This window comes from Lipotes vexillifer, unplaced genomic scaffold (assembly GCF_000442215.2).
Source record: "Lipotes vexillifer unplaced genomic scaffold, Lipotes_vexillifer_v1.1 scaffold625, whole genome shotgun sequence".
Classification (NCBI taxonomy): domain Eukaryota; kingdom Metazoa; phylum Chordata; class Mammalia; order Artiodactyla; family Lipotidae; genus Lipotes; species Lipotes vexillifer.
In genome coordinates, this window is record NW_006771655.1 from 259,202 (window position 1) to 282,526 (window position 23,325).

General features: G+C 45.2%; 1 protein-coding gene across 2 annotated transcripts in view; it reads left to right on the forward strand.

The window, feature by feature from the left end:
* RNF216 (ring finger protein 216) overlaps window positions 1–23,325 on the forward strand; it is a 154,966-nt gene that overhangs the window by 114,333 nt on the left and 17,308 nt on the right. For both annotated transcript variants that reach the window (XM_007447076.1, XM_007447077.1), the window contains exons 13-14: window positions 11,248–11,345; window positions 23,071–23,293. In XM_007447076.1, coding sequence (XP_007447138.1) covers window positions 11,248–11,345; window positions 23,071–23,293 — 321 coding nt within the window. The remainder of the gene's footprint in view (window positions 1–11,247; window positions 11,346–23,070; window positions 23,294–23,325) is intronic.

Genomic DNA, 23,325 nt, shown 5'->3' on the forward strand with positions numbered 1-23,325 from the left:
CCTCTTTAACCTGTTTACTCTGGGTACAAGCCAAAGTCCTTATCATTGCCTCCCAGGCCCCAGACACCCTGCCCTCCTTACAGCTTACTGGCCTTTCCACCTCCCTTCTTGCTGTTTCCATGGCCTGGAATTCTTTCCCCCAGACATCACAAAGCTTACTTGCTTTCCTAAGTCTTTGCTTAAATACACCTTCTCAGAGAGGCCTTCCCCAACCACCCACTTTAAAATTATGAATAATTTCCCTTTCTGCAACCCAATGCTAACATTCTTCCTCCCTGTGTTTTTCTCCTAAGCACCTATAATCTCATCTCACTGTGTATTTTACTTATTTGACATATGGTGTGACCTCCCCTCCACCCCCAGTAAATTCTCTGAAGGTAGGGGATTTGTATTTGTCCATTTTATTCCCCAATGCCCAGAGCAGTAATCAGATTATATTAATGTCCACCTCCTGGCATTGCCCCGGGTGTTGCTTATATTGTCCCATTGGTTCTGTTAAGTGGACATTCTAGAGAACGTTATCAGTATTTGAACTTACATTTATTTCAGGAAACATTTACCTCCCACTTTTTATCTTAGAAGTCCTGGTCCCCATAGTATAGTAAAAAGCAGGCAGCTGTGGCCCTGATGTAATGGGCTTTTCCCAGTCAGTATTTCTCAAGCATTACCCTTTTCCCAGGCAGCGTAAATCTCTTTAAGTCTCCGTACCTTTATAGCTTTCTATCCCTAGAGGGCAGCATTAGCACAGAAACCAAGTTTATAAACCACTTATTCTGATTTGTCACCTAATCCTGGTGGATCCAAAGGAAGGGAGTGCTTGACTTCTTTCTAATCTGCAGGAGTAAGATTTGGAGATTTCTTTTTTCAAAATCTGCTTCTGTGCATAGAAATGGTAGGGTGCGCATCCAGTGCACACATTTTTTTAATTCTCCATAATTTAGTGTGTGTGTGTGTGTGTGTGTGTGTGTGTGTGTGTGTGTGTGTGACCATCAAAAAATAAGAACAGTGTGGAATCTTCCCCAAAGAAGCCCATTCCACAGTAATGTTGCCCAGAGCTGTTCCCGGGTCACACCCAGATTTGAATTTCTACATTCAGAAATCAAAAGGTTCTTCTGCCTCAGAGTGATTATTTACTTTGAGTAAGGAGAGAAATCCCCTGCAAGGAGAGCTTGGCTTCTTGTAGAGGCATGATGTAATCCAATAATTACAAGACATCATTTAAAGAATTAATGTTCAAATTTTGTTTGTTCTTTAAGAAAAGTGGGCCCAGGCATCATATACCCAGAGAAAACCATAATTCAAAAAGACACATGCAGGGCTTCCCTGGTTGGCGCAGTGGTTGAGAGTCCGCCTGCCGATGCAGGGGACACGGGTTCGTGCCCCGGTCGGGGAGGATACCACGTGCCGCGGAGCAGCTGGGCCCATGAGCCATGGCCGCTGAGCCTGCGTGTCCGAAGCCTGTGCTCCGCACGGGGAGAGGCCACAGCAGTGAGAGGCCCGCATACAGCAAGAAAAAAAAAAAAAAAAAAAAAAAAAAAGGCACATGCACCCCAGTGTTCATTGCAGCACTATTTACAATAGCCAGGTCATGGAAGCAACCTAAATGCCCATCGACAGACAAATGGATAAAGAAGATGTGGTACATATATACAATGGAATATCACTCAGCCATAAAAAGGAACGAAATTGGGTCATTTGTTGAGACGTGGATGTTATCTAGAGACTGTCATACAGAGTGAAGTAAGTCAGAAAGAGAAAAACAAATATATTAGCGCATACATGTGGAACCTAGAAAAATGGTACAGATGAAGCAGTGTGCAGGGCAGAAACTGAGACACAGATGCAGAGAACAAACGTATGCACACCACGGGGGGAAAGTGGTGGGGGTAGGGGTGTGATGAATTGGGAGATTGGGATTGACATATATACACTAATATGTATAAAAGGGATGACTAATAAGAACGTACTGTGTTAAAAATAAATAAAATAAAATTCAAAAAAAAATAGTGATTAAAAAAAAAGAAAAGTGGGCCCAGGCAGAGTGGACTGGTCTTGTTGGGGTGAGGGGTGGGCAGGAGGAACCTGTGATCTGACCTCAGGTGGTAACTGACCTTCCAGAGCCCCTGGGTGGGAGAAGGAAAGAGCTAGGCTGACTGTGATTTTTTTTCATTTATAAATTTATTTATTTATTTATTTATTTTTGGCTTTCTCTAGTTGCAGCAAGCGGGGGCTATTCTTCGTTGTGGTGCGTGGGCTTCTCACTGCGGTGGCTTCTGTTGTTCTGGAGCACGGGCTCCAGGTGTTGTGGCACACAGGCTCAGCAGTTGTGGCTCGTGGGCTCTAGAGTGCGGGCTCAGTAATTGCGGTGCGTGGGCTTAGTTGCTCCGCCGCATGGGGGATCTTCCTGGACCAGGGCTCGAGCCCGTGTCCTCTGCATTAGCAGGCGGATTCTTAACCACTGTGCCACCAGAGAAGTCTTGACCGTAATTTTTGAGTCTTAATCCCTCTAAAATAGAGGCTCGCACAAGCAGTATAGTTGGTGAAGCTCCTTTCATTGGAAATGAAGAGAGATCGGTTTCCACATATTGGAGCTATAGGAGAAAATCAACAAAGAATGTCTTATTTGAAATATATGCAGTGCTTTCTCAAGCACCATCTGCAGGCATTTGGCCGTTAGCTTCTTGGTAATAACTGATCTGTAAGTTTTATGCATTAGGTTGGGGAAGGTGATTAGGGAGCAAAGAGAGGAACCACAGTGGAAAAGGCGTAGCCCGTATCCTTAAGGCATAAACTCTAAAGAATTAACTTGAAATTCTCTTACATATAGCTTGATTTTCTCATAAAAGCATCATTATATTTTGTATAACTATAAAGAAAAAGATATGATAGGGAGGAACTAATGTTCTTTTGGGAAGGGGTTCCGTTTACTAAGAGGTTTCATATGCCTTTTTCCCACGTAAAATGCATAAGTCCCAGGAGTAGGGGTGAGGTTGTATTTGTAACTCTGTATGGAGAGGAATGTGCTTTGTCTTGCCAGCCTTCATCTCTGCAATTTTTCATACCTTCAGCCCCTTGCTTGTCTCAGACCTAGTGTAAGGCCCTAGAAATCCAAAGATAGCTGAGCCACAGTGTAGAACATTGTAAGCTCCTTTCAGTCAGGAATTTTGCTGGCTTACTCACCAGCGTATCTCCATGTGGCACATAACAGGCAATCAAAGGATAACATTTTTTGAATAGATGAATTGAACCCTCCATTCCAAGCCTGTCTGTAGTGATCAGCAGGGCATAGTCTGTGCCTGCAAGGAGTGCTTGGCTCCTTGGAGATGTGATGTAACTGGATAATTACAAGACACTATTAAAAGTGCTACTGTGATAGAGTTGGAGCCAAGGGCTCCAAGAGTCCAGAGAAAGAGTGCCAACTTTTGCCCGTGTCATTTGGGTTTTCCAGAGCCCCCGGCACTTGAAATGAGAGCTGATGAGTAGGTGTTGCCAGCAGAGAAAGAACACCTAGGCAGAGCTTTGCGAGGTTGAGGTTGTTGAGCGTGTGGCACTGGCAGGAGGCCAACAGTGCTGGCCTTGGGTGCTGGCTCAGGACGGACGTGAGAACTGGGACAGCTGTTTCTCTGAGCTTCTCTCCTTCTCTCCTGGCTCACTTGACCACCCTCCATCCTGCTCCCGCTCCTCTACCAGATACCCTTCAGGTTTGAGCTGACACGCCACCTCTGCGCAGGGCTGTCCTTCACACCTCTTTGCCCCTCACCTGGGTGCTCCTTGTCTTCCTACAGACTAAAGGTTTATCTGTTTGGCGATACACCCACTCCAGCACTCCCAGAATGTAGACTCGGGGAGGGCAGGGACTTCATTTGTTCACTGATCGTTTGCTGAGAACAGTGCCTGGTCCTCGTGGCAGCGCTCAGGAGGTATTTGTTGAAGGGGGTGAGGGAGGGAAAGTGAAGGTGTCCTTACTCCTTTCAGTGCAGAAATTGTCTGCACTGAATCACAGGGTTGGTGATGGTAAATCATCTCAAGCATTCTCACTAGCAAGTCTTCATGTATCCTAATCCTGGCCACCTTTGGGGAAGTGAGCGGCCAGTATTTACAAGTAAAGTTCCAGGGGCTGGTTGAGGGAAGGACCAGGTAACTGATATTTGGTTCTGGTGTGGAATACTCACGTTTGTACATCTAATGGGAATCTAAAAACACGCTTGCGTCGGTGCCCCGCCAGACACGCAACTGGCTGAAAGCGGCAGGAACAGCTACTTCCTCACGTGTGTCCAGCCCAGGATTACTTTGTGATTAGCAGGTTCCTATCATTATCATTAATAAAAGGTGTTCTTGTGTTTAATCCTAGTCCATTCTGCCTCTTAATGGGTCATTCCCAGCTCTCCAGGAAACGCAGGGAAGCAGGCATCCTGCACAGCTGCAGCTCGGTGTCCACACCTTTGCTACCCTGACGCTTGGTTCTACGTGACCTCACTGACCTTTCGTCTGTGGTCTCCTTACAGAAGATGCCCATTGTAACCTCAGGGCTTCCAGTAAACAATGACCTGTTCTTGCTCACAGACACCGTGCTGGAATCAGTGAGAATAGAGTGGGGAGTGTAAATGGATTTGAGCAGACTTGAGTCCATAGCTCTGTGACCTTAAACAAGTTAACTTGCCTCTCTGAGCCTTCCTTTCTCATTTACTTAAAAGAAAAAAAAAGGGTGGGGGTGGATAATGGCCAGTACTTCGCTTGTAGAATTGCTGTGAAGACTAAGTGAAATGTGTGTGTAAACAGCCTGTACCAGAAGGTTTATAGGTCTGAAACCTTGAATCAGGGTCTCGGGTGAGATGTCTGAGTTCAAGACTCTTGTTAAAGATGTTCCGTACCATAATAGATGACATTTCAATGAGAAACTCACCTGAAGAGCCAAAACTGAAAAAACAATCTCCTTTTTAAAATAGTAATGAAGTCCCTTTCTGAAATCGTGTAGGAAAAGTGGTCCTCTTATTCCTAACAAGAAAAGATAGGTATGTTGCCGTTTGCTGGTCACAGGTCAGCCTCACCTCTGCCAGGCTCAGCATTGGCACAGCTTGGTTCAGGAGGGAGGTTGTGGCCTTATTTGTGGAGGGCTGTGGAGGAAGTCTGCCCAAGAACTGAATCCAGACTCTAGGGCTTGTTCCCCTAAAAGTTACTTACCAGACCCTAGTTCAGTGAGGGGGTCACTGCAAGGTCCTACAACCTAGCAAGCCATCAGCCACCAGAGTGATCTTTTGAAAATGTGAATTAGATCATTGCACTTCCCACCCATTTAGCCTGGCTTTCCAAACACCTCCCTCCAGCCTCAGCGGCTGCATCAGGATTGACCACTGTCTACTCTCAGCTCTCCCCCTTGGGCTCCAGCCAGTACCAACTCCCTCTGTGCTGCTTGAATGAGACAGGCCCTCACCTGTGCCAAAGCCTTCACACATCCTCTCCCCTCTGCCTGGAACACCCTTCCCCCGTATCTGGCTAACTCTGCTCATCCCTCAGGGCTCAGCTTCAACATCACATCCTCAAAAAGCCTTTCCTGATCGCTGGGCTAATTTAACTCTGCTCTTTTACAGCACCCAGTGCTTTTCCTCTGAATGTTCCTGTCACAGTTGTAGCTATATATAAAGTTTGTCTAATGTCTGTTTTCTTCAGCAGAACATAAGCTGCAAGAAGTTAGACACTGAGTCTAACTTGCTTAATGCTGTATCCCCAGCATCTCATACAGCCCTCAACCAATAATAAAAATTCAGCAAATATTGAGAGTCAATAAATAAGCTCGTTTAAAATTAAACTTCTCTTCTCACCTCTGCCTCCCACCCTCACTCAGATCTGCTCCTCCTCCTTCATCACTTGATCCAAGTCCATGTTTTCCCCAACCCAGTCCCATAGACTCTTCAGTTGCTGCTTAACTGTCTTCCTGCCTCTTAGTCTCAGCCTCTTCAGTCCATCAAAGCATTTGGAAACGCAAGCCCAGGCAGGTTGCTTCCATGTCTGGATCCCTTCCGTGACTTTCTGATATCTAGGGTAGTAGATGGCACAACTTTGCGATTGCTCTCTGTATTGGAAAAAAATGTGTACAGCAGAATTCCCCCCAAAGTATGTATTTATTTATTTATAAATTATGTGTCTGTACTACTGTTGTAACATACATTGCAGAATATACATAAATACAGAAAATTGTAAAGGGTAGGATGAAATAAATACTTTTAAATAATTTTATTTAAAAAACAATTTTTTTTTTTTTTTTGCGGTACACGGGCCTCTCACTGTCGTGGCCTCTCCCGTTGCGGAGCACAGGCTCCGGACGCGCAGGCTCAGCGGCCATGGCTCATGGGCCTAGCTGCTCCACGGCATGTGGGATCTTCCCGGACCGGGGCACAAACCCGTGTACCCTGCATTGGCAGGCAGACTCCCAACCACTGCGCCACCAGGGAAGCCCAAAACAAAACAATTCCATTTAATAATATGAAAACCTTTTGTGTTCATTAAAATATTAACACTTTGAATATGTTTCATTGTTGAAATGTTTGATTGAGGTCTGGTTCTACTTCTTTTTTTGGCCATGCCGTGCGGCTTGTGGGAACTTAGTTCCCAGACCAGGGATTAAACCCACGCCCTCAGCAGTGAAAGCACAGAGTCCTGACCACCGGACCTCCAGAGAATTCCCTGGTTCTACATTTTACGTACTTTAATGGCTGTTGTAGCTGGGAAAGGCACTTCCCTAAGAGATGTCAGTCCAGATTGGAGGAGTACTTTATTGGTTGCCTGGATGTTCTCATCACTCATGATACTGTTGTTTTTTAATTTTTGTTTGTTTTGGCTGCATCGGGTCTTCGTTGCAGCACGAGGGACCTTCTTTGCGGCGTGCAGGCTTCTCTCTAGTTGAGGCGCACAAGCTCAGTAGTTGTGTCGCGCAGGCTTAGGTGCCCCGCAGCATCTGGGATCTCAGTTTGCTGACCAGGGATCGAACCTGCATCCCCTGCATTGTAAGGCGGAATCTCTACCACTGGATCACCAGGAAAGTCCCCACGATACTGGTTTTATTCAGTCCCATGAAGACACCAACTCCTCAAAGAATCCTTGTCTGACTTAGCCCCACCCCCTTTGCTGTCTCTTGTGTGCTCATGTGTGCGCGTGCGCACGTACATGTGTACACTATTATACTTACCTCCGCTGTGCTCTACTTGGTTTGCTCACATATGTGACTTCCTTGGCATCCTTGCCGTAGAGAAAATAGAAATCCTCAAATTCCCTTAGTGAGAGGAAGGAAAGCCCACTGATTCTGCCTGAGCTTTGACTTTGCCAAGCTTTATTGATTCCCAAGGGTTCCAGCATCCATCTCATTGTCTGTTTTCCTGTCTTAAAATCGAACTCTTTCTGAATTTGGCTAGCATCCATATGTCATTTGGGTCTTGAGGTGGGGAGAACCAGTGACTTTGACAGCTGGAAGACACATGTGGCCTGAATGCCCATAGCCCTGTGGCTTCTAGAGTATGCTAAGCACTTGTGAATGGTCAGGTGCCCAGGCCTCATCTTTTACTTAAGAGGTGTGAGGATTTACGGCCCCCCCATTTTTTGAGTACCTGAGATGGCAAAGCAGAGAGCTGGAATTTCAGAGATTTGATATGAATTGGCCACAGCCCCATACCCCATATCTTAGGCCAGCAAACTTCTCTCCCCTGGAGAGTGAGTCTAGAAGTTTCACTGGAGGAACCATTCAGAAATAAGTGAGCAGTCTCGACTGTGTTCCGCTTCTGAGACAAAGCTGGAAGTCAAGCAGGAAAGATGCAGGATGCACAGGGAACCAAGAAACTTCAGAGCAGGCCTGGAGGGATGGCGAGCAAGAAGTGCAGAGTCTGGTGACTTGGACCCTTGGTCTCATCTCTTGGATTCCTTGCCAGCAGCAGGAAGCCCTGCTGTGCGTAGATGATGACCTGGACACTGTCTGCTAGTCTTTTAGGAAGCTGTTTCTTTGAAGAAATGTCAGCTCCCTGACAGGGTCATCTGAAACCAAACTCGATCTTCTGCCTTACCCAGTAAACATTATTTAAGCAGCAGAAAATGGATGAAGAGAAGCTATCGAGTACTTTCTTTAGAGTACAAAGTTAAGACCTTAATGAATAGTCAAAACACCTTGATGCATCTTGTGCACTAAAGGGCAACGTAAAACTTAACCAGAAATCTCTCTGATGTCATGAGGAACATGGACTGGTAGCTGCTGAGTTAACCAGTGTGTGCATGCCTTCCTCATCAAGAAGGAAGGAGCTGCCTTCTCTGTTGTATTTGGGCCGATGATGAATTCATCTGTTTCCTCCTGATCTGAAAACGCACACAGGCGATGGGAAGCCTCTCCAATTAGATTTGACAGCCAGGATATGCATGTCCTTCATGTTTTGAAGTTACTTGTCAACGTTGTACTCTACCTTCCAAAATGGTCCTTGGGACTTTCATTAACCTTACTTTGAAGAATTGATTATCTTCATGTTAGAAACATTGAAGAACATTTCTTCTGCCTAATATTGTTTAAGCATTTGTTGCATTTAGGAACAAAGCCTAGCTGTACTTGAGAGGAGAGAATTACGGCTTAGTGGAGTATGCGCTGCGTTTAGAAGAGAGGGTACATTGTAAAGAAACAACACACAGAAAGGTCCAAATGTAAAATTCACCCAGCCTGCTATTTGCTTGCCTTCTTTTAATTGTAGGTTTCAATGTCTAACTAGCTAGTCTCTTCAAAAGACATTTCATTTTTATTCTCTGGGACCCCTCAGCCCTTCAATGAGAAGTACATGCCTGAAAAACCACACATGGACCTACAGGAGAGCCGCTGTGACACTGGGAGTAAGCAGTGGCTTCGCGGTGACCCCTCACAGCTGACTCAGCTTGGCCAGGTCATCCTGCCGTCGTGGACCTGTGCCTCACCTAGAAAATGGGCTCTTCCCTTATGAAGAAGGTCCCATGAGTTAATAACGGGATCACCAGCAATGCTGGAAAGCACTCTCTCAATGCCATGCGTTGTTTCCAAGATGTTATTGCTGGTGGGTGGCTAGGTTAGTATTGTTTTGAAGGTTAGGATATAGATACTAGCTCATCTATTCTCCAGCTGTTGTTTATCCTCCAGTTTCCCAGAATAGTCAGGCACAAGGTCTTTTAAAAATGGGTTTTTTTTTAAAATTGGGTTTTATGCTGCTTTACGTTTGGGTGTGTAGTAATGAAGTCAGTACTGATTTAGCTTCTGTTTACTGACAGAGATGTAGGTAGTGGACCAGAGAACAGCATATCCCTTGGAAGCAACAGCATTTAATAGAGAATCTCTGGTCAGCTCATCTCTAACCCCACCCCACCCCATGCCATTGATTGAAGCCTTTTTATGAGAGTTATTCAGGTTCTCAGTTCCTCAAGCAGTCCATTTTATTTCTCTTTCTCTTTTAAAATTTTATATTTTAGTTAGGTGTAGTACAAGATACAAAGAGCTTACAATAAGAAGTCTCACCCCACTTTCCAGCCACTCGGGACAATCAGTACTGCCAATTGCTTGGGTATCCTTTCAGGTTGGTTTTATATATCACGATATTCTCCCACCACCACCTTTTTTGACGTAGAAGTGTTAGCATCTTTACTATGTTTACTACTCTGCACCTTGTTAGAGCCATCTCAGCAGAGTATATATTACAGAAAGTTCAGTAGTAGGTGGAGAGTACAGAGGTAGGAGATGTTTCTAGAATTGATGTGAAGATATAATCTAGCACATCTCCTGGCGAGCTCTACCCCAGGTACTTCCAGATGCTAAACATGTACCCCCAACTCCCTGCCTGACATCTCCACTGGGTGTCCCACAGGTCCCCGGTGTCATTACTGCCAAGATCAAACTCGGGATCTTAACACCTGCCCTCCCTCCTCCCAAGCCAGGCCTTTTCCACTGTTCCCAAGCTCCATCCATGTTGCTATTATCTTGGGTTACACAAACCAGAAACCAAGGCATCAGGCTGATACCTCCCTCTCCTCATTCCCAGAGCCAGGCCGTCACCAAGCCAGCCAGTTTTACTTCCTAAATTTCTCTTAAATCAGTCAACTTTCCTTCATGTCCTCACCTACCTGACCGGGGCCTCCATAGTCTCTCTCCTGAATGACTTTAATAGCTTCCTGGTGTCTTACACTTCCACTCTTTTCTCCCTCTACTCTGTTCTCCACGCAGAATCATCTTTTAAAATCACAAACCTGCTCATGTTACTTCCATGCTTGACACCTTTTGATGCCTCCCTACCACTCTTAGGATAAAGGTCAAACTGATAATCACATCCTACAAAGCCTCACATGGATGGGCTCCAGTGGGCCTCACCAGGCCTATTTTCACTGCCTGCAGTCCAGGTACAGGAACCAAACTCGGCCAGTTTCATCTACCAGAGTCTTTCTCTTACTGTTCCTCTGTCTGGAATGCTATTCTCCTTCTGCTTTCTTTGACTCATCTTTCTGATCTCAGGCTCCACTTCCTCAAGCCTTCACTGTCGCCCCAGGCCAAACAAAGCTGACAACACCATTTCTTCCTTTATTGTACTTATTAGGGTTGTGATTTCTATTTATGGAAATTAAATTGGATTAATGTTTCTTTAAATTCCTGTTACTGATGTGAGATGGTTTCTGGCACATGTGAAAATATTTTATAAACTGTGAAGAGTCCTAGAATAAAAATTAGTAATTATTTTGAATTTATGTTTATAAATGAAGTTAAGCTATGGAGGATGATATCCATGTTTATGAGTGAGGGATGACTGAGGGAATGTCTCCCTTAAGGACCCCTAGTGATCCTAATCTAGACTGTTCTTCACTTCAATTCAACACAAGTGGTCTATGCCAGACCAACACTGGAACACTGGGCAGAACCAGACCTCAAGCAGCTCACAGTATTTTATTTTTAGAAAACCAAGATCACATAAATTTATCTTCTGTAGTTTTTTCAGGTGACTCCTGGCATTTTAGAAAACGTTATAAACCTTGGGTGATGGGAGCGACACTTTCTTTTGATCCAAGGAGAGAAAAATTTCCCCATGCTTTCTTATAACGATTCTTACATCTTCTATTGAGATGTCTTTAGAAATATCCCTGCTGAAAAGGAGAGAGATCCTCTGAAAGAATTCAAGCCAAGTGAAGCTTGTTTCGCATTCCCGATTGTTAAACAGAAACGTATATGGTGTCTACTCACCAAGAGCTGTCTTTGTGTCTCTCCTTTATCTCCAGGAAACCTGTAGGAAGTGTCAGGGACTCTGGAAAGAGCACAACGGTCTCACTTGTGAAGAACTGGCTGAAAAAGATGACATCAAGTACCGAACATCTATGTGAGTAACATGATTCAGGGGAGCTTATTGACTGATTTGCAACTCCCCCATTAACCTGCCTTTTGGGCAGAGGCGGCAGTGAATATTGTGGGAAAAATAAGCTCTCAAGCTACCCCAGACTAGAATGATCTCAAGGAAGGGACCTAACCCCTGAGCCTCTGTTTTCTCATCTCTGCAGCCTCTTAGAACTATTTCTCGGTCAAATGTAACATAGTAAATGCCTGGCACATATGAATTCAATAACTTCCGGTTCCTCTTCTCTTTACTATTTAAATAAAATGTGTTATTACACATTTTAATTAACTTATTTTTGGCTGCGTTGAGTCTTCATTGCTGCGCGCAGGCTTTTCTCTAGTTGCAGCGAGCACGGGCTACTCTTCGTTGCGATACGCAGGCTTCTCATTGCAGTGGCTTCTGTTACTGAGCACGGGCTCTAGGCGCGTGGGCTTCAGTAGTTGTGGCTTGTGGGCTTCAGTAGTTGTGGTTTACGGGCTCTAGAGCACAGGCTCAGTAGTTGTAGCGCACGGGCCTAGTTGCTCCGCGGCATGTAGTATCCTCCTGGGCCAGGGATTGAGTGTGTGTCCCCTGCGTTGGCAGGCGGATTCTCATCCACTGCGCCACCAGGGGAGTCCCTTATTACACATTTTAATTAAGTCACATTGCACTACTGTTGCTTATCTGTTTTCTGTAGGAGACTGGTGGCCTGAGACATTAAGTAGAATTACAACCTCCAGAATGCAAAATAATGCAGTCAGTAAGAACAACATTACTGTATAGCACTCCTTATGTGTCTGGGCACTTTACAGCTATTAAATACATTGATTTATATAATAAAGAAGTCTATTTTTCTCTCATATAATAGTCCAGCCCTGCGTGGCAGGTGGGGCAGATCTGTCCCATGAGGTCATTCAAAGACCTGGGTTTCTTGATCTCATTGCTTCACTAAGGTGGTGTTCTTATCTGCATAATTGTGACTAGGTTGCAGCCACATTTGCACTCCAACCCATAGAAGAGGAGAGAGACAGAGACAAGTTGCCAGGCAGGCAGCTTTTAAGTTTTAAGTGAAGCAGAAATTATATATATTATTTCTGCTCATACCCTATTGGTCTAAACTGAGTCATATGGCTACAACCTGGCTCCAAGGCAGATACCATATATAGTTTCTAGCTGGCCGATTTTTTGTCCAGCTTAAATTTGAAGGGTAAGGAGTGGGTTTTGTGACCAAGAAAATAAAGTGGGAAATGGCTATTTGGGGCAGTTAACAGTCTCCAGGTCTCCACCACAGATAGGTACTATTATCCTCATTTTACAGATGACACAACTGACACACAGAGCCCAAGTAAACATGGTTACACAGGTAGTAATTGGCGTAGCAGGAATTTGAACCTAGGCAAATGGCTCCGTGACTTTGCTCTTTGCCACAGGTTTGGTAGGCAGAAAAATGTTCCCCAAAGATGTCCCATGTCGTAATCTCTGGAACCTATAAACCTTTGGATATATTTCCTTACATGGCAGTAGGGACTTTCCAAATGTGATTCCGGTTATGGAACTTGAAATAGGGACGATTATCCTGAATTATCCAGGTAAATCCAGTCTAATCACATGACTCCTTAAAAGCAGAGTGAGCTTTTCTCTGATCAGACAAAGATGGAGTGATGGACAAAGAGTCAGAGAGACACAAGAAGAATTTTACCTCCTGTTGCTCTCTGTGAAGGTAGAGGAAGAAGGCCATGAGCCAAGGAACGTGAGAGCTTCCAGAAGCAGAGAATAGCATTCTGTTTATAGCTGCCAAGAAAAGGGGGACTTAAGTCCTACAACCTCAAAGAACTGAATCCTCTGACATTCCAGATGAGCAGCAAACAGATTGCCTCCTGGAACCTCCAGTAGGTAACATAGCCCACCAGCACCTTGATTTTAGTCTGATGAGACCCATGCTGGACTTCTGACCTATAAAACTATAAAATAATAAATTTGTGTTACATTTAGCTAATAAGTTTGTGGTAATTTGTTACAGCAGCAATAGAAAATAAATTTTGGAACCAGAAGTGGAATGCTGCTGTAACAGATATCTTAAAATGTAGAAATGGGTTTGGAATTGGGCAATGGGTAGAAACTGGAAGAATTTTGAGAAGCATGATAGAAAAATACATAGATTGCCTTGAACAGACCATTAGTAGAAATACAGACATTAGAAACCACCATTGAGGGCTCAGAAGTAAGTGAGGACCATAATGGGCAAAGCCTAAATTACCTTAGAGAACACTTAAATCACCATGAACAGACTGTTAGTAGAAATATGGACACGAAAAGCAGTGCTGGTGAGGACTCAGAAGGAAATGGAGAACATGTTATTGAAAACTGGAGAAAGGGAATCCTTGTTATACAATGGCAGAAAGCTTAGCTGACTTGTGTCCAGCAGTTATGAAGAAAGTAGAACTTGTAAATGGTGAAACGACATTTAACTGAAGTTTCCAAGCACAGTTGTTTTTTTTTTTTTTTTTTTGGCTCTGCTGGGTCTTAGTTTTGGCATGTAGGATCTTTATTTGCGGCATGCGGACTCTTAGTTGAGGCATGCATGCGGGATCTAGTTCCCCAACCAGGCATTGAGCCCAGGCCCCCTGCATTGGGAGCACAGAGTCTTACCCACTGGACCACCAGGGAAGTCCCCCAAGCACAGTATTGAAGAGTAGCAAATGCAAGTGGAAAGAGAGAGACTGAGAGGAGAGCTGTTAACAAAAAGGAACAGGCGGGACTTCTCTGGTGGCGCAGTGGTCAAGAATCTGCCTGCTGGTGCAGGGGGCATGGGTTCGAGCCCTGGTCCAGAAAGATCCCACATGCCATGGAGCAACTAAGCCCGTGCACCACAACTACTGAGCGTGCACTCTAGAGCCCACGAGCCACAACTGCTGAGCCCACGTGCCACAGCTACTGAAGCCCGCATGCCTGGAGCCTCTGCTCTGCAACAAGAGAAGCCACCGCAATGGGAAGCCTGCGCATTGCAACGAAGAGTATCCCCTGCTCGCCGCAACTAGAGAAGGCCTGCACACAGCAACGAAGACCCAATGCAGCCAAAAATAATAAATAAATAAATAAATAAATAAATAGGTGTTTTTTGTTTTGTTTTTTTTTTTTAAGGAACAGGCTTGATTATTTCTGAAAATCTCATACTCTCCAGATGATAAAAGACCCTAAAATTAAGAGATTGACTGTCAGGAAAAGCATGCTCTAGAGAAAAAAACCAAGGCTGCATTGAGAATGTCAGAGTGTTCAGTTACACAAAGGCTCTTTGAAGAGCCTAAGAGAGTGACTCACAGATCCCCCTCAGTGTAACCAGGGAGCCTCTAGGAAACTCGGGCATTATCCCTCAGCCATCTAAGCAGAAGCCAAAAGTAGAGATGGGATTATCAAGGAAATATCTGTGAATGAGCTTCATGTCTTTTTTTTTTTTTTTAATAAATTTATTTATTTATTTATTATTGGCTGCGTTGGGTCTTTGTTGCTGTGCACGGGCTTTCTCTAGTTGTGGAGAGCAGGGGCTACTCTTCGTTGCAGTGCGTGGGCTTCTTACTGCATTGGCTTTTCTTTTTTTGGGGGACGGGCTCTAGACACGCGGCCCTCGGTAGTTGTGGCTTGTGGGCTCTAGAGTGCAGGCTCAGTAGTTGTGGCACATGGACTTAGTTGCGCCACAGCGTGTGGGATCTTCCGGGACCAGGGATCGAACCTGTGTCCCCTGCATTGGCAGGCGGATTCTTAACCACTGTGCCACCAGGGAAGCCCCTGAGCTTCATGTCTTAATGGAATGAATCCCTGTGACATACGTGGGAGACCCACAGGCTTCTTGAAGAATTTTATATCAGTAGAAACACTGCCAGGTTGGACTGAAAGAGACAGTACAAAATGAAAGAAGTCTGTCAGACCCCCCAAAATTCTATAAGCGGCAAACAGGCTGATTAAAAACTACTCAGCTGCAAACATATGCTACCTTTCTTGAAAAAGGAAGGATTATTCCTCTTCAAGCCATGAACAGAGCTGTGAGCCACAGAGGATTGTTCTCAGAGCTGAAATATAAGGGAGTTTGCCCAGCTGGATTTCTAAATTTATTAGGAATGGTGACTCCTTTTTTCCTTCCATTTTCTCCCCCTTTGAACCAGAATATCTATAAATGCTGTCCTAGGCCTGTCCCATCATTGTATTTTAGGAGCAGATAATTTGTTTCTTTAGTTTCCCAGGCCCACAGGTGGAGAGGAAGTGTGTCCCATAGTGGATCATACCCAGAGTCTCATCTATACCTAATTTAGATGATGAAATTTGAGTTGATGTTATACTGGATGAGATCTTTGGGGTCCTTGAGATGAGGTGACTGTAGTTTGCATGTGGGATGGATATCAATCTTTGGAAGCCAGAGGGCCCAGACTATGTTAGAGAAGAGAAAATGGCCTCCAAAGATAATCCATGCCCTAATCCCCAGAACCTGTGGTTTGTTTTGTTTTGTTTTTAATCTCACATGGCAAAGGACTTTGCAGATGTGATTAAGGTTACAGTAAACAAAAGAAAACTAATTCAGCCACATACATAGTAATCACAAATACCACGCCAACTAGAAAAATCTGGTATTGCTTCCTCACATCCAGGCTTATCCCTGTCAGCCAGCCTTTATATTTCAGAGTGACCACCACCCTGATCAGTGGCATGGCCTTGAGTGATGAACATGTCAAAAACTGTTCTTTTTTCAAAGTCATCATCTTGTCTGGCAGTATTCTAGCAGTTGTGCTATTGCCTAAAACACTTTGAGCTTCTCATTTGGAATTGTCTTTCAGCCGGTTTACAAGCCAGCTCCCCCAAAATCTGTTCTTGTTATTGTGGACATGTCATATCTAGTTTGAGTTGGGAGGAACGGATGATTTCTGTTGTTGCTGTTTGAGCCTTTGTTTTGCCTCGAAGAAGGATGTCTTATTCACGAAGTCAGTACACGTTTACTGAGTGCTCACCCCGAGAGCTGTAGTTAAGACCCTTAGGGAAATTTTTAAATCTTTCTGTGCCTAAATTTCCTTATCTGTTGCAGTATGTGGGCCTCTCACTGTTGTGTCCTCTCCTGTTGCGGAGCACAGGCTCCGGACGCGCAGGCTCAACGGCCATGGCTCATGGCCCAGCCGCTCCACGGCATGTGGGATCTTCCCGGACCGGGGCACGATCCTGTGTCCCCTGCATCGGCAGGCGGACTCTCAACCACTGCGCCACCAGGGGAGCCCTATAAACTCATTCTTGATCAGGCATTTAGACTACACCAAGACTCGGTCACAGACCCAGAGATGTTTCTCAGAAGGAGAAGACTTGGTTACTTTTTTTCTTTTTTGGCCACACTGTACAGATTTCAGGATCTTAGTTCCCCAACCAGGGATCGAACCCGGGCCCCCACAGTGAAAGTGCCACGTCCTAACCTTTGGACCACCAGGGAATTCCCAGAGTTGGTTACTTTTTGAAGCACAGCCCCCTTTCTGACTCTCCTATCAGTTCCTGCTACCAGCTCTGTTCAGTATGTTGGTCTGCCATAGACACTTGGAACACCACTGGGTCCAATAGCAGCTGGAAGGCTTCTCTTGGTTTAGACCCTACTTAAACCTGGCCTTTTGTATCAGCAGTAAATGGATCAGAACCATGTATCCAGATGTGATATATGTTAATTCCAAAATCCAGAAAGGCCTCCCAAATGTCTGACTTCTTTCTTTGTGGTAGGGGGTACAAGATAACAGCAATGTGTGCGTAGCTTCGGAAGGAATAGCCTGATATATATACACATGACCTCCAGACCACCAGAGATTCATAGAGATTAGAGATCTCTGTATTTTCAAGAGATCTATCTCCCACCTTCTGGCATACATACACCATATTAATGTATCGTAAAGTACCTGCTACTTCCGGTTCACTGGGTTCTATTTGCATGTCATTAGAATAGTGGTCCAGTGGATTGTCTGTTGGTTGACAGATGATCAAGGTCCTTGCCAACTGCTTCTGGTGTTCTCGGCTTATTGGTCAGAAAATAAAAGCATTTTCCAGATCATTGGCTGCATACCAGTTGCCAGAGGTTATGTTTATTTGCTCTGGTAAGAAATGACATCTGGAACAGCAGCTGCAATTAGAGTCAGCACCTGATTAGGCTTATAGTAATGCAGTGTTCTCCAAGACCCATTCCTCTATACAGTCCAGACAGAGAAGTAAAAGGAGATTTATTGAGAATCAGCACCCCTTGATGGTGGTGCCACTCTCAGAGATGCTCACAGGAATCTGGTATCACTTTTTGTAGGCAGAGGGTGCTCCAGGAGCTTCCACTTCTTTTCCCCACCATATAGCTCTAAAGCCATGGACCAGAGAGCCAAGGAATCCCCAGTTGCCAGCTGTCAGTAGTAAGAAACAACAGGGTACACCCAGGGAATCATAAGCAGTTTATTGCTACATCATAAGATACAGCATAATAAGTGGTATAAGATGGGGCAGGTATTCCAGCAAAACTTGTACAAGAATGTTCGTTAGAAGCACTGTTTGCAATAGCCAAATGGAGGAAACAACCCAAATGTCCACCAACTGATGAATGGTAAACAGAGTGTAATATATCCATAGAGTGGAATGTTATTCAGCCGTGGAAAGGGAATGAAGATATTTGGCTACACTGTGGATGAGCCTTCAAAACATGCTAAGTGAAAGAAACCAGTTTCAAAAGGCCACATCTTGTATGATTCCATTTACATAAAGTATTCATAGGCATATGGATATTTGCCCATGTACAGAATAGACAAAACCGTTAGAGACAGAAAGCAGATAAGCAGTTGCAGGGGAAGTGGGATTGGGGAGAGTGAGTGCTTAATAGGTACAGAGTTTCCTTTAGGGATGATGAAGATGTTCTGGAACTAGGTAATGGTGATGGATGCACAACATTGGGAATATACTAAATGTCCCTGAATTGTACACTTTAAAATAGATAAAATGGTAAATTTTATGTGCACATTATCACCAAAAAAATGCATACACATGCTCACAGAGGAAAGCCATTTAAGATTTTGAATAGTGTATGCTACAGGAAATAAGGACAGCTCCCAAAAGGAGTTTCCAGCATAATTAAATAGTGGTGAGAACAAATAACCATGGAATCGTAGGATCTTGATTGGTTATGTAGAGGAGGGCAGTGAGCCTTCCTGTTTGAACACAAGGTCAGTCCACACAGCTGCAGCCCAGGCTTCTCTTCCTTTCCTGTGAATGATCACATCCTGTAGGGCTGTTTGCTTCCTGCCTAGTTTAGAATCTTCTTGCCAAATCACCCTCCTCCCAAAAAAATCAACTATGATTTCTCCCCAGTCCCATTTTGCACTTTCACATTACTGGATAGGTGGTCACCACATCCCATAATAGCAGTCCTTTTATGGTACAGGGCCATTCTGGCCCTATCTAGTTCTGTTCTTTTGCAAAAACAAAGGACTTGAATAGATATCCTTGCAGTGTTGAGTAACTATTTGAACATTATAACCATGCTGAGTTATATGTGTTTTTCATATTCCTCCATCCATTTTTTTTTTTTTTTTTGCGGCACGCGGGCCTCTCACTGCCGTGGCCTCTCCCGCTGCGGAGCACAGGCTCCGGACGCACAGGCTCAACAGGCATGGCTCATGGGCCTAGACGCTCCGCGGCACGTGGGATCCTCCCGGACCCGGGCACGAACCTGCGTCCCCCACATCGGCAGACGGACTCTCAACCACTGCGCCACCAGGGGAGCCCCCTCCTCCATCCATTTCTCCCCCACCGCACCCAGTATTATTTCACATTGGCGACTGACAGCTTGGTGGAACAGAGCAAGCAAATGTACCCTCTTCCTGGAAAGGACTGTATAACCTTGGTTCTCTTTAGCCACTCCTCTCCCACACTACAGCCTAAGCAGCTGCCCAGGGAAGACGTGAGCCAGCCCCAGGCAGAGTGCAATGGCTTAAAGCCACACCTCAGTCTCCAGGGTGCGTGTACACAGAAAGTTTGTGCCATAGAAAATTGTAATTGTGTTTTGGTCACAGCTTTTCAGATTGGAAACTTTTTCATCAGAACCTTGTGAGTCTTGTTTGTTTTTTAATAGTAATTTTGGGGACTTCCCTGGTAGTCCAGGGGTAGAGAATCAGCCTTCCAATGCAGGGGACGCGAGTTCAATCCCTGGTCAGGGAACTAAGATCCCACATGCTGCAGGGCAACTAAGCCTGCACGCCACAACTATTGAACTCACACGCCTCAATGAGAGACCCTGCGTGCCATAAACTGCAGAGCCCACGCGCTCTGGAGCCCACACGCCCTGGAACCCACACACCACAACTAGAGAGGAGCCTGAGCACTGCAACAAAGAGACCACGTGCCATAATGAAAGATCCTGCATGCCTCAACAAAGATCCCATATGCCTCAACTAAGACCCGGTGCAGCTGGAAAAGGGCGGGGTGGGATAAATTAGTAAAATAATAAAAAATAAAATAAAAGACAAGAACTTTATTTTTAAATAATAATAATTTTGAATATTTATTTATTTTGGCTGCACCAGGTCTCAGTTGTGGCACATGGGATCTTCGCTGTGGCACGTTTAGTTGCAGCATACAGGATCTTCAGTTGTGGCATGTGGGCTTCTTAGTTGCAGCATGAGGGCTCTTAGTTGTGGCATGCAGACTCTTAGTTGTGGCATGCGAACTCTTAGTTGTGGCATGCATGGGGGAATCTAGTTCCCCGACCAGGGATTGAACCTGGGCCCCCTGCATTGGGAGTATGGAGTCTCACCCACTGGACCACCAGGGAAGTCCCAGAACCTTGTGAGTCTTAACATGGAACATTGAGGACTGTCTTCACGGTTGCTGAGCTAACTGAAATCATGAACATGTGTACAGTGTTGACAATAATAAATTTACTTTTTTAAAACTTTGTCTCCTTGACCTTGTTTCCTGTTCAGCAAAACTTAGAACTCATTTGTTCTTCTGTAACTTGAACTGGGTTTAAATTCTTTTCAGGCCAGAGTTCTGCCTGCCTTCATTTTGGGCTGTTCAGAACTTAGACCTAAATGAAATGAATAGCAGCCAATTTCCTAATGTATTTTTCTGTTTTTAAACACATATGATCTGGCTTCTGAGGAGCATCCTACAACAGTCTTCTAAATATCAGTAATTAAAACCACTTGCCTGGACTTCCCTGGTGTCGCAGTGGTTAAGAATCCGCCTGCCAATGCAGGGGATATGGGTTCGAGCCCTGGTTCAGGAAGATCCCACATGCCATGGAGCAGCTAAGCCTGTGCACCACAACTACTAAGCCTGCACTCTAGAGCCTGTGAGCCACAACTACTGAGCCCACATGCCACAACTACTGAAGCCCACGTGCCTAGAGCCCATGCTCCACAACAAGAGAAGCCACTGCAACGAGAAGCCCGTGCACAGCAACAAAGACCCAACGCAGCCAAAAATAAATAAATAAATGGATTTGTTTATATATATATGTTTTTTAATATCTTTTATTTTATTATTTATGTTGGCTGTGTTGGGTTTTCGTTGCTGTGGGCAGGCTTTCTTTAGTTGCGGCAAGCAGGGGTTGCTCTTCATTGCGGTGCACGGGCTTCTCATTGCGGTGGCTTCTCTAGTTGCAGAGCACGGGCTCTAGGTGCACGGGCTTCAGTAGTTGTGGCTCACAGGCTCAGTAGTTGTGGCTCACAGGCTCTAGAGCACAGGCTCAGTAGTTGTGGCGCACGGGCTTAGTTGCTCTGCGGCATGTGGGATCTTCCCAGACCAGGGCTCAAACCCTCGTCCCCTGCGTTGGCAGGCAGATTCTTAACCACTGTGCCACCAGGGAAGTCCTAAATGTATATTTAAAAAAGAAAAAAAAAAAAACACTTGCCTGACCACAGGCTCATCTGGCTACTCTTACTTATTAGCAGAAAAACTGGGAGCAGTGGAAGGAAGAAGGCTGCATTCCCTCAGATTTAGGAGGGAGAGTGCAGATCAGAACTCATCCCCACGTTATTACGTTCTTTACAATAAAGCAATTACCTCGTTACACACTGTGTGTGTACCCAGCGAGGAGAGAAGTTCTCGAGCAATGGGATGAGTCCTTCAAGGCTATCCATGCTTGGGGTCATTCATGCTCTTCTTGGTCTCAGCAGTGACACCTTTTGACTCCTTCCCATCAAGATGATACACTTCTTCATGCCAGCTGGGTACAAGCATCGTAGCCTCTGCCTTATACTTTAAGGAACTCAACACAGCAGAGGAAGACACACATAAGCAATTAGAGGCAAAGGTGGCAAGTGTTATTTCAGAGTTATGAACAGCACCATTAGAAGTAACTAATTCAGAGGTGCCAGCTCTTGAAAACAAGCCAAGACCTGTCATTTTGACTCTAGATATCAGTAAAAGTGCTTCTGGAAACAAGTTGCCTCCCTACAAGCTTCCCATTGGCCAGGATTGAGTCATATGTGTGCCCATCCCCTAGCTGCAAGGGAGTCTGAGAAGGTAGTATTCCAACATGCCAGTTTGTCATAGGAGTGAGCTCCGCCAACAGGAAGAAGTCATAGGTGGCTATTGGATCGCCCCCAGCTGTGTCTACCCCAGCCCTATGTCAAGTATGTATTTAAAAACCTAAGGTGTGGGGCTTCCCTGGTGGCGCAGTGCTTGAGAGTCCGCCTGCCGATGCAGGAGACGCGGGTTCGTGCCCCATTTCGGGAGGATCCCACATGCCGCGGAGCGGCTGGGCCCGTGAGCCATGGCCGCTGAGCCTGCGCGTCCGGAGCCTGTGCTCCGCAAATGGGAGAGGCCACAACAGTGAGAGGCCCGCATAACGCAAAAAAAAAAAAAAAAAAAAAAACCTAAGGTGTGTATGTAACGAAGGTTTACTGGCTCTCCATTATCCAGCTTTGTGTATATAAAAAACATTGTTTAGGAAGACACTGAGTTTTTTCTCTCCATTTTAAGCCTATAGGGACTCCTATAACAAATAGAATAATCATTTTCTAAATACTAGGTGCCAGGCACTTGCCCCAGGGTACTCTGTATCTTATCTGTAATCCTCAAAACACTGTGAGATGTTAAAATTAATTAATTAATTAATTTTGAAGTACAGTATGAGAAAGTTCGGTTCTCCCAATTTAAAAATGAGGAAACTGGGTCTCGAGGCAGTTAAATAATTTACCCAAGGTCATACAACTGAAAAACTGAAGCCAGTTCTGAGACTCCAAAACATAGGCTCCTTTTTTTGTTTGTTTGACTGAGTTGGGTCTTCGTTGCTGCGCGAGGGCTCTCTCTAGTTACGGCAATTGGGGGCCACCCTGCATTGCAGTGCGTAGGCCTCTCACCACAGTGGCCTTTCTCGTTACAGAGCATGGGCTGCATGCGCACAAGCTTCAGTAGTTGCAGCATGCAGGCTCAGTAGTTGTGGCTCACGGGATGTAGGGTATAGGCACAGTTGTTGTTGCACACGGGCCTAGCTACTCCGCAGCATGTGGGATCTTCCCGGACCAGGGCTCAAACTCGTGTCCCCTGCATTGGCAGGCGGATTCCCAACCACTGCACCACCAGGGAAGCCCAAAACATAGGCTCTTTTCACCCTTCGAATGTCACCAAAAGAGCCAAGCAATCATCATCTGTGGAAAGAAAGAAAGACTTTAAGGGCCATAATATTTTTCTTTCTTTTTCATCTTCCGTGCTATCTCCAATCCTGTTTTCTTTTTTTTAGTGAAGAAAAGATGACTGCAGCCCGCATTAGGAAATGCCATAAGTGTGGGACCGGCCTCATCAAATCAGAAGGCTGCAACCGCATGTCTTGCCGCTGCGGTGCCCAAATGTGCTACCTCTGTCGAGTATCTATCAATGGATATGACCACTTCTGCCAGCATCCTCGCTCCCCAGGAGCCCCTTGCCAGGAGTGTTCACGATGCTCCCTCTGGACCGACCCCACTGTAAGTGAATGCATGGCTACATGTTGCTTTGT